General features: G+C 39.0%; 1 protein-coding gene across 1 annotated transcript; it reads right to left on the reverse strand.

Moving 5' to 3' along the window:
• Nucleotides 1-2,784: 2,784 nt before the first annotated feature.
• Nucleotides 2,785-8,454, reverse strand: LOC127970330 (transmembrane protein 121-like). Its single transcript, XM_052572843.1, has 3 exons — nt 8,221-8,454; nt 7,848-8,091; nt 2,785-5,012 (listed from the first exon to the last, which is right to left on the reverse strand). Exon 3 carries the CDS (start codon nt 4,926-4,928, stop codon nt 3,978-3,980), a length of 951 nt encoding a protein of 316 aa, XP_052428803.1. The 5' UTR covers nt 4,929-5,012; nt 7,848-8,091; nt 8,221-8,454; the 3' UTR covers nt 2,785-3,977.
• Nucleotides 8,455-11,404: the final 2,950 nt, after the last annotated feature.

Here is an 11,404-nt window from a genome sequence, read left to right on the forward strand (position 1 = left end):
CCGAAATAACCGGTTCGCGGAAAAGAATCGAACTTCCCATCACTAATCCACATTGATATCCAGTGAGTGGTGCGTGTGTTTCGTCTGCAAGCATGAGACTTCTGCCTGCAGGTGTGGTGCAGTAAAATGACAGAAGGGGAGACATTCATTAATTTATCATTTCAATTTTATGCTGGTTTTATTGTTACACATGACGTGGACTCGACTGTACTCGGAATATTTTCCGAGTCCAAAATGTTCAAGTCAGTGTCAAGTCCGAGTACAAATTCACCCGAGTGCGTGACAAGTCCGAGTTCATTCAAAATTGGACTCGAGTCCGAGTCCAAGTTCGAGTACCCCAACTCTACAAAACAATCTACTGACAACAAGGACAAGATGGAAGAGGAATATAAAGGAAAGGGGAAATCAGCAACAGGTGGGGTAGAGGCAGCCAGAGACCAGCCCAGCCCCACTGCCAGCACTGATCACAAGCCGCCGAAAAAAGTCATGACCTACAGACAGCATTTATTTACATTTTTTGCTGTTATCAGCAACATTATCATTCATCCGCATTCATTTATTTCTGTATTCAACTGCATAGACACTGATGATGAAGTTTTCAGGAGCTATTTGGCTCCTTCCCTAGAGGCGTTACAGATAAAAGCTGAGTAACATTACTCAAAGCAGTACAGTACATACAGCGACCGCAGCTCTTGCTCGAGTTTACTGTTGTGATAAGGTTTATTATGGACATTACACAACTTTAGTTTGGGCAGCTGCAGAAGCTTAAGACATCCTATTCACTATACAGTGTTTAGGAGAATTCATGAAGGATTTTAGCAGAGAGGTTATAATAGATGAAAGATGCCATTAAAGATCTACATACAGAATTTGCAGGTTAGTTATACCGGAACCTAAATTGTAAAAAGTATTTTGGTGGATGATTAGTGCTTACCAACCCTGTTTCTATGATGCACCTGATGAAGTTTCACTGCTAATCTAATTCATAGCATGGCCTTGATGTAATCTCAGATTTTTGTGATTTTACAGAAATTTGAATGACTTTAGAGGCAATTTCATTTAAATACATTAGGGTTCTTAAAATAATTAAGAGAATATTATTATCTGTTTATTTATTTAACTGACTCTAAACGTTATTTTATGTATCCCATTTAATTTTCAAAGATGTGAGGAGAGAATTTTAAGTGCACCACTAACACACCAAATTAGCAGTGTTCCTCTAAATCCAATGGAGCAAGAGCTTTATTAGACGTGGCAACTGGAGCTCATTCTTTAATTACAGAGACACATGCAGGAGAGAGATGAACAGAGAAGAGATGCCCCAGTGCTGAACTCAAGATCAGCAGATCAGAGGATGGACTGAGCAGCTATAGGGAGATGTGGAGGGCAGATGGAGATCATAGAGTTAAAGATCAAATTCATATCATCCAGCTTGATCAGACGGATAAGAGTGAGTTAGAAATACACTTTCTGCTGGCATTCCTCCTGTGTGTATTTTAATGGATTGTTTTAAACTAATTTACCTTCATGAATGAAGCATCTTTTATGCATAGGTTTTTGCTGTTAAAAAACCCCTAAAGACAAGCATCAAAGGTAAAGAAGAGCCTAACAGTGCAGGGAAAGAGATGTGTGCAACAATGGTTAAGAGAAGAACATCTTGCACATCTCACACTTGCAGTTTGCATGTAATTTAATTATATTTTATGTTCATTTGATATGCAATATCCACAAGCCAGCTTTAAATTTTTCACATTTGCAATCTAAGATTTAATCTGACCAGTTTTTATTTTTACCTATGCAGCCCTGCTCAAAAATAAAGAATGGGTCTTTGTTCACTAACCAATCTGGACTGCGGGTGTCAAGTACTAAAAAGTACAAATAGATTAAATAAACCATTCTCACTTAAATTTTAATCTGAAAAGCATTCAGAGGAACTTCTTATCTGATCTCACCTCACGCACCGTGTGAATTGGGACTGACTGAAATAATTTCACTGTTAAAGCTGCGGTAGGTAACTTTTGACGCTCTAACGGTTAATAAACAGAACTGCTTGCGTCTAGCGGAAGAACATCGTAGCCGGAACTACTTCTCTCTGTTTATGTCTATGAAGAATCACAAAGGTACTGGGTTACTCCGCCGCGGTATCCCCGAAGCAATCTAAAATAGTCCGAATATAAACACTTATTATAGGTGCACCCTAGTGATTCAGGACAAGCTAAAAACACGATTCATGGTGTACTCGCTTATTATATACATTTTTCTACATTTTGAACACAAACAAAGTTACGGATCGAGCCAGAGGAGCTTGATTTTTTTTCACAGATTATCGGTCTCATATTCTACTGTCAGGACATAATGACAGGTTTAACAAATATGTAAAACATATTTTTTTTACAAAAGTTCCCTACAGCACCTTTAATTGCTTTACATTGTTAAATCAGAAAGTATTGCAAGTCTCTTTGAGGCAGAATTTTGCATCTTTAAAATTAAAAATCGGCAGGACTTCTGCTCTGGCAGAATGTGAAGAGGCGATAAGTTGAACTGATTTAAAACTCTGTTGGTTAGTTGATTTGTCTCAGTGGGAGAAAAATATCCCAGCATGCTCTGCACACACATTATATACCAGTGACAATCAATGGCAGAATTCAAAGACGAAATGCATGCCAAATTAGATATTAATGTGTAAAAAGCACAACAAATGGATGTGTGAAATATTCCAATAGAAAGGTGACAGGCTGAATGCCCAGTTATTTGTTCAATCCAGGCGCTTTCATAGAACATCAATAAGAAGTCTCAGTCATCATTTATTTTAGTGGTTACAAATATAACCTGAGAATATTACCACCACTGAACATCCTGCTTTTGTGGGAATGATGAAGAAACATGCACATACACCAATACGAGAGAAATACAAAGACAAATACAAGTCAACACCAAAGCTTTGTCAATCAAATGCTTAAAGTAAACATGGAATCTAAATTTACTAAATTATTTAAAACATTCCTGCTTTCAATTACTCATAGATAAAATAACAAAAAGCGTCAGATCATGAAGGAATAAAGAGGCATGAATGCTGTTTCACATAGACTTTGAAGTGACTCCGCGGTAACGTTTTTCTCTCTTCTAGGACTTTGCAACTTTAACAGTGTTCTGAGACGCTTCAGTTTAGCAGGATTCTGTTAAAGTGAATCTCTGTCAGCTTCATTCATTATGTGTCAGGTAAGCAAATGCATGAGCAGTTATAGGCTTGTTAGGGCAGTGAGTTTTCTTTATCTGTTGGAAGTCATTAACACAGCACTACATTCATTCTGTTAATTATTAACTAACATCGAACATGATAAAATTAAACAATCTGAAACCGTAGAATACTACAATAGTTTTTTCTTCTTTCATTGAACATTTAAATCATTGAAAACTAAGTAGGTTGGGCAAGGTGTTAAAAGGGCTTTTTCAGATAAATGGTGTTGGCAAGAAGGAACTACATTTGCAATTAAATAGCAGCTAACTGGAGAATAAAATGAAGAGATTAAAATTAAAATCCAACTCATCAGAATTGTAATTAGGAAATGAGACATACTCTATCTTCAGTCTAATCAGTGTCTGACCTGAGTAAAACATGCTGTAACAAACACACAACGCAGATATGTACACAACTCTTTATCAAAGCATCAAATTGAAAAAAAATTCTTTCCCCATTTTTCTACTAAAAGGACATTTGTTGCTTTAGTGTTTTTTTGTTCTTTTTTCATTTTTATTTCATTTATCTTTACAAACTGGCATAGTATGCAAAGTAAATGTAATTGTCAGGAAGGAAGTTTAGCATTATGCAATTATTGACTACTGTCATACCATTATTCTCCACTTACATTTCTCTCGGATGAAAATAATGAAGCTAGCAAAATGTTGTAAAAGCTTACATCCACATTGTTTCATTAGAGATGTGTGTTTCCTTGTGCTGGTAGTCTCCAGATTCTGGGTCACGTATGTTCACACCTGGTGACCTCGGGAAGCGGTGTTTGCTCCTGCAGCACCCCCTGTGGAGGAGTCTGACCAGATCGACCCAATGCCACAGAGTTCTTCTGTAATTCCACTCCAAACCCAGGTGGGGCGCTCTTCAACTGTCTCCTGTACTGCACAAAGCTGCACGTCTTCAGAACAATGGCGAGGATGTTCTTAGCCATGAGTATCCCAGACACCCTGTTGTCCTTATAAAGGAGCATATTCCCTCCACGGATGAAGAGAGTGATGACGTTAATAGTCACCAAACTCAGAATGGGGTAGAGCATCATCTTGTGAGGACTGATGTTGGTGCCTTGCATGCTGATCTCACTCAGAGACACGCAAGGCAGCACTAAAAGAAGAATATAACAGTAGAAAAACATCAGTCCCTCGGCCCAGAGTGGAAGCCCTTTCTTCTGTGGCTCCCATAGGTTGGCCTGGATGTCCAGAACGTCCAGCAGATCCATCACCACCCAGAACAAACGGTTTCTGATCTCCTCCTTCTTCTTGAAAGCCTTCACATACTCCATGTGGTCGATGGCGACCAGGATCACGAAAAGCGCGGGTATACTGATGGAGAGCAGGAGCGTCAGAGCTTTCCGAGCCAATGCGTCGAGGCTCTTACGGTCAGCCTTGTAGTTCTGGTAAACAAAATACACCTTAATCTCCAAGACAAAGATGTAAAGGAACCAAAGTATCATGGCGTAGCCTCGTTTTGCCATCCTTACTTCAGCCCCGACCCACACTGCCACATACCGCAGCACGATGAGGAAGCAGAGGTCTCCCACCGTCACCATGATGCAGATGCCAATCTTCCGCGGGCCGTGGTTCTGCTCCACCAGGTAGGCATCCATCAGTGCCATGCTGCTCATGATGATGATGGTGGATAAACAAACATGTGGCTTGTTGGTGGGAGGCGGTGGAACCATCCTGCTGACCTCTTCCCTGAATCAAGAGGACTCAGAGTCTTCTGCTCCTCAATGCTGCTCCCATGGAGCTTCAGGAATCACTAGCTGGACACAAACAAGTCACCAAGATGAAATCTAAATTATGAAACTCTCTTCCCAGATCACTCTGTCTTGACAATAACCTGTCTGATTTGAAATCGCTGATCAAAACTCACTTGTTTTCAGAATTTTTCCTTTCTTAAAAGGTTAGTCTGCCCAATTTGCAAAATTATGTCATCAATAACTCACCCTCATGTTGTTCCAAACCCGTAAGACCTCCGTTTATCTTTGGAACACAGTTTAGGATATTTTAGATTTAGTCCAAGAGCTCTCAGTCCCTCCATTGAAGCTGTGTGTACGGTCTACTGTCCATGTCCAGAAAGGTAAGAAAAACATCATCAAAGTAGTCCATGTGACATCAGAGGGGCAGTTAGAATTTGTTGAAGCATCGAAAATACATTTTGGTCCAAAACTAGCAAAAGCTACGACTTTATTCAGCATTGTCTTCTCTTCCGAGCCAGATAATGACTCATTCACGAGTCAAGAACCGTTTCTGTCAGACGCGTCCGATTCATGAACCGAGGAGCTGATGATACTGCGCATGTGTGATTCAGCGTGAAGCAGACCGACACACAGAGCGTCTGGAACCGAACTGATTCTTTTGGTGATTGATTCTGAACTGATTCTGTGCTAGTGTTATGAGCGCGGGTAAACCGAAGGCTTGAATCATCGGCCACGACGCCATTACTTCGAACGCAAAAGAACCGGTGAACCATTTTCTTCAACCGGTTTATTGAATCGAACTGTCAGAAAGAACTACTGGTGATCCGAAAACCGATGCGACTGGTTCTTGACTAGAACCGGTTGCAAGTCATTATCTGGCTCGGCTCCGTGTTCATCTTCAGTTCTCTCTTCACAGCAGTTCAGTCAGTGTACTGTTTGAGTAAATGCATTACTCCGGGATATTGGTTTGTTTGAACTCAGAGGGAGTGTCAGCCACATTAAACAAATTAACAGCTTAAGTCATTTGTGGATTAATGCGTAATAGAGACGCGAACCATTTAAAACATTTCAGTTCTATTTGGTGAACTGGTTCAAAAACATCTGGTGACTTTGTTCGCGAACCGGATATCACAAACTGCTTTGTTTTGAACTGTCTTACAACAGACACGAAAGAAGACAATGCTGAATAAAGTCGTAGTTTTTGCTAGTTTTGGACCAAAATGTATTTTCGATGCTTCAAAATATTCTAACGGACCCTCTGATGTCACATGGACTACTCTGATGATGTTTTTCTTCTCTTTCTGGACATGGACAGTAGACCGTACACACAGCTTCAATGGAGGGACTGAGAGCTCTCGGACTAAATCTAAAATATCTTAAACTGTGTTCCAAAGATAAACGGAGGTCTTACGGGTTTAAAACAACATGAGGGTGAGTTATTAATGACATAATTTTGCAAATTGGGCGAACTAACCCTTTAAGTTGACTTCTGTTTACTCTGTCTTATTTTGTATTATCTATATATTACTCTCTGGATGTCCAATGTTTGCTTTACTTTCTGTATTATTGTTTGATGTTATCCTCACATGTATAATGTTTATTGTAAAGTGTCCTTGAGCTCTAGAAAGGCACTATATAAATAAAACATAAATATTTATTATTATAAGATGCAAGTACCAATATACGCAAACCATCAAAACCAATATGTTTAGGGTAAAATGGACCCTTTTTTCACTGTGACTGTGATCATGCTTTTAACGGACATCGGCATTGTACTACGGGGAGGAGGGATACTGAGGGTGTAAGAAAACTAGTTAATTTTTTAGTTGAATTAATAAATAATTTTAAATATCTCCTTACTATTTCCTCCCCGACACATTCATGGTAATTATTTATATATTTTTAGCTACTTTAAATAAAATCTCTGGACGGGGCAGCCCTCGTTTTAATCCAGTCCTCTTTCTTTATTATAACTCTTCCATCTTGTTATTTGGGCAAATGAGAATGCAAAAAAATATTTTTGCGGGACTCTCCCATTCACTGCTGTTTAAGTTAACACAACTATGACAACTTCTGCTGATGAGAAACCCGGAAATGTGAAAAAGGTCCAAGGTTCAAGAATTTCTAGTCTGACAGTATTTTGGCCACTGTTTCCAGATCTTCAAAGCTGCATTAAAAAGATCTTGTTTTGTTCCCATTAGCCAGATACATACAGTGCTGGCCAAAATGATTATAACACTAATATTTCCAGCAGATAAAAGTCAGTTATTTCTTTCTTTTGCTGTAGTGTGTCTGTAGGAAATATCAGTTTACATTTCCAAGCTTTTATTTTGCCTTTAATTGTAATAATCCAGTGAGATTTTTGTTTACTTCACACATAGATGTACTCAGATCATTATCAGTCTGTCTGGAGTGACATGAAGAAACAGAACAAACTGAGACCGACTCAATCAAGAATAAGAAAAAAAAGAAAATCATGACGTTTGCCAAGTATGGTAACCCATACTCAGAATTTGTACTCTGCATTTAACCCATCCATGTGCTCACACACACATCAGTGAGGAGTGAACACACACCCGGAGCAGCGGGCAGCTATTTGGTGTTTCAGTGCCTTGCTCAAGGGCACTTCACTCATGGGTATTGAGGGAGGAAGAGAGCACTGTTCATTCATTGAAGCGTCTCGGAGACACAGTTCTTCTGAATTGAGTCCATCTCAGTTTGTTCTGTTTCTTCATGTCACTCCAGACAGACTGATGATTATCAAATCTTAAAACCATCTTTTGTTTTTGCTACTATTGTCTAATCATTTTGGACACCAATGTACATCTACGGGTGAATTTAATGCACTTTCTAAAAATAACATTTAAAAGAAAATTTAGAAACCAACTGGACACCTACCTTCTCCTCTGTCTGAATTTCATTGTAACGATGAGTTGTGGACCGTCCTCATGCGTGTGCTCGGTGAGACCAAATTAGGAGAGTAATCCACATGTAAAGTGACAGAAAACACACGCAGATCTCCCCTGGTTCTGCAGTATCCTGCGGTCAGGCATGTCTCTTCATATCACAGCCCCCAAATCCCTAATGCCTCAGATGTAATGCACTTAAGTTTGCAGTGTGCAGAGAAGGCTGCTGTAGAAGTCTTAGAAGGGGATTTTGATTTCAGCACAGGAGAAAAAATCTGACTAAAGCTAAACCGATTATTTTGTGCTTCAGACTAAAAACTTACAGCAAGAGCAGATGTGTTATTCTAGATTGAAAGTCAACTTACTGTCGCGTTAACCCGTTGGGGTGTGCTGATGATTGCTCCAGTGGTTCATGTGTGTTTGCTGCTTTGTCCTGTGAATACAGATGCAGTCGGATTCGATGTGTCCTGAATGTTCACCACCTCAGATGTGAGCGAGAAGCTGCTGTCAGCTGTGCATCGTTGCTCCAGTCTCAGCTCTGAGCCACGCCGCATCAGGAATATCAGGAATAATGCTGGAATCCAGTCTCTCTCTTTCCATATGTGTGTTAATTAGGTGTGTGTGTGTGTGTGTGTGTGTGTGTGTGTGCTTGCATCTCCCCCTCCTCCTTTCCTCAGACACTGACACAGTGTGGCTCCTTCAATTCTAGCTCTCTCTCTCTCTCTCTCTCTCTCTCTCTCTCTCTCTCTCTCTTTCTCTCCTTCTGATTCAGATTCAAATAACATTGTTTTGACTTGGTAAATATCCCTAATTTTGTTGTTTATTGGCAAAAACATTAAATATAAATAAATACACACAAATAACAACAAAGTACCAATAAAGATGTGAGCGAGAGGACTATGATATGAAAGTGGGCTGGTTCTTTAATGCTGTGAATAACCTCTGTTTGTCTCACTCAACGCTTTTGGTAAAGACATGGCTTTCATTTACTTCAGTGTTCTACATTGATTTTTTGAGGTTGTAGGTTTTACTTCCTAAACAAGTTTCAAGTTTATTTGTATAGCGCTTTTTACAAAACAAATCATTACAAATCAACTTTACAGAAAATTATGTTTCTACAATATTTAGTAGTAGCTAGTAGTTTGTGCACATTTGACAGGATTTTAGAAAAAATAAAAATAATAATACAAGACGTAGTCAGCTAGACGATGAACTATCAATATTATTAATTAAGTTATTATATGATTCAGTCACACATTTAGCAATAATTGTTAGTTCTGTTGTTGATTCAAGGTTAGCATCATCTGGGGTCCTCTGAGGGTCAGCATCATCTCTTCTCAGGTGTTCTGGATCCAGACTGGAGCTTGAGTTAATCCTAGTTACCACGGGATGTGAATCCCGTGGCGAAACATAGAAACAAAATACAGACATCATTAGCATAGCTGCTGATCCAACAAAGTAAAATTAGTTTAACCCAAGCTAATGAATAAAAATGCACCTTTGATCAGATGCAACTGCAGTCACAATTTAAGAGATACATTATTCGAATGCTTGGCGAAAGAGATGTGTTTTTAATCTAGATTTAAACAGAGAGAGTGTGTCTGAACCCCGAACATTATCAGGAAGGCTATTCCAGAGTTTGGGAGCCAAATGTGAGAAAGCTCTACCTCCTTTAGTGGACTTTGCTATCCTAGGAACGACCAGAAGTCCAGTGTTTTGTGACCTTAGGGTGCGTGATGGGTTGTGACGTGGTAGAAGGCTAGTTAGGTACGCTGGAGCTAAACCATTTAGGGACTTATAGGTAAGTAATGATAATTTGTAACCGATACGGAACTTAATAGGTAGTCAGTGCAGAGACTGTAAAATTGGGGTAATATGATCATATTTTCTTGACCTGGTAAGGACTCTAGCTGCTGTATTTTGGACGACCTGTAGCTTGTTTATTGAAGAAGCAGGACAACCACCTAGAAGTGCATTACAATAGTCCAGTCTAGAGGTCATGAATGCATGAACTAGCTTTTCTGCATCAGAAACAGATAACATGTTTCGTAGCTTGGCAATGTTTCTAAGATGGAAGAATGCAGTTTTTGTAACATTGGAAATATGATTTTCAAAAGACAAGTTGCTGTCTAATATAACACCCAGATTTCTGACTGTAGAGGAAGTAACAGTACATCTGTTTAGTTGCAGATTGTAATCTACAAGATTCTGTGTAGTGTTTTTTGGTCCAATAATTAGTATCTCTGTATTATCCGAATTTAATTGGAGAAAATTATTTGTCATCCAATCTTTTACATTTTTAACACACTCTGTTAGCTTAGATAATTGGGAAGTTTCATCTGGTCTCGTTGAGATACATAGCTGAGTATCATCAGCATAACAGTGGAAGCTAATTCCGTATTTTCTAATAATATTACCAAGGGGCAACATGTATATTGAAAATAGAAGGGGACCTAGGACGGATCCTTGTGGCACTCCATATTTTACTGATGATAAATGAGATGACTCCCCATTTAAGTAAACAAAATGGTAGCGATCGGACAGGTAGGATCTAAACCATCTTAGAGCCTGCCCTTGAATACCTGTATAGTTTTGTAATCGATCTAGGAGTATGTCATGATCTATGGTGTCGAACGCAGCACTAAGATCAAGTAAGACTAGAAATGAGATGCAGCTTTGATCGGACGCAAGGAGCAGGTCATTTGTAATTTTAACAAGTGCAGTTTCTGTGCTATGGTGGGGCCTGAAACCTGACTGAAATTCTTCATACAGATCATTTTTATGCAGGAAGTTGCTCAATTGAGCAGACACAACTTTTTCTAAAATTTTAGACATAAATGGAAGATTTGAAATAGGCCTATAATTTGCCAGTACACTAGGATCTAGTTTTGGTTTCTTAATAAGAGGCTTGATAACCGCCAGCTTGAATGGTTTTGGGACGTGTCCTAAAGTTAACGACGAGTTAATGATATTGAGAAGCGGTTCTTCGGCTACAGGTAACAGCTCTTTCAGTAATTTTGAGGGTACAGGATCTAATAAACATGTTGTTGGTTTAGATACAGTGATAAGTTTATTTAGCTCCTCCTGTCCTATGGTTGTAAAGCACTGCAGTTTATCTTTGGGTGCGATGGATGAAACTGAAGTGTTAGACGCTGTAGAATCTACATTCGCTATTGTATTTCTAATGTTATCTATTTTATCAGTGAAGAAATTCATAAAGTCATTACTATTTAACGTTGGTGGAATATTTGAATCGGGTAAATAAAAACCTTGGATTGTTTTGGTTATTTTCTATGAGTTTGTGTATATGCTCTGCCCTAGCAGTTTTTAGAGCCTGTCTATAGCTGGACATACTGTTTTTCCATGCAATTCTAAAAACTTCTAAGTTAGTTTTTCTCCATTTGCGTTCAAGACTACGAGTTACTTTCTTGAGAGAGTGAGTATTACTGTTATACCATGGTACAGTACGTTTTTCTCTAACTTTTTTTCAATTTGATTGGGGCAACAGCTTCTAATGTATTAGAGAAAATAGTGCCCATGTTGTCAGTA

This window comes from Carassius gibelio, chromosome B13, assembly GCF_023724105.1.
Source record: "Carassius gibelio isolate Cgi1373 ecotype wild population from Czech Republic chromosome B13, carGib1.2-hapl.c, whole genome shotgun sequence".
Taxonomy (NCBI): domain Eukaryota; kingdom Metazoa; phylum Chordata; class Actinopteri; order Cypriniformes; family Cyprinidae; genus Carassius; species Carassius gibelio.

Bases quoted from the DNA above. Each gene is read 5' to 3' on its own strand.
- LOC127970330 (XM_052572843.1), bottom strand. From the start codon at position 4,928: ATGGTTCCACCGCCTCCCACCAACAAGCCACATGTTTGTTTATCCACC.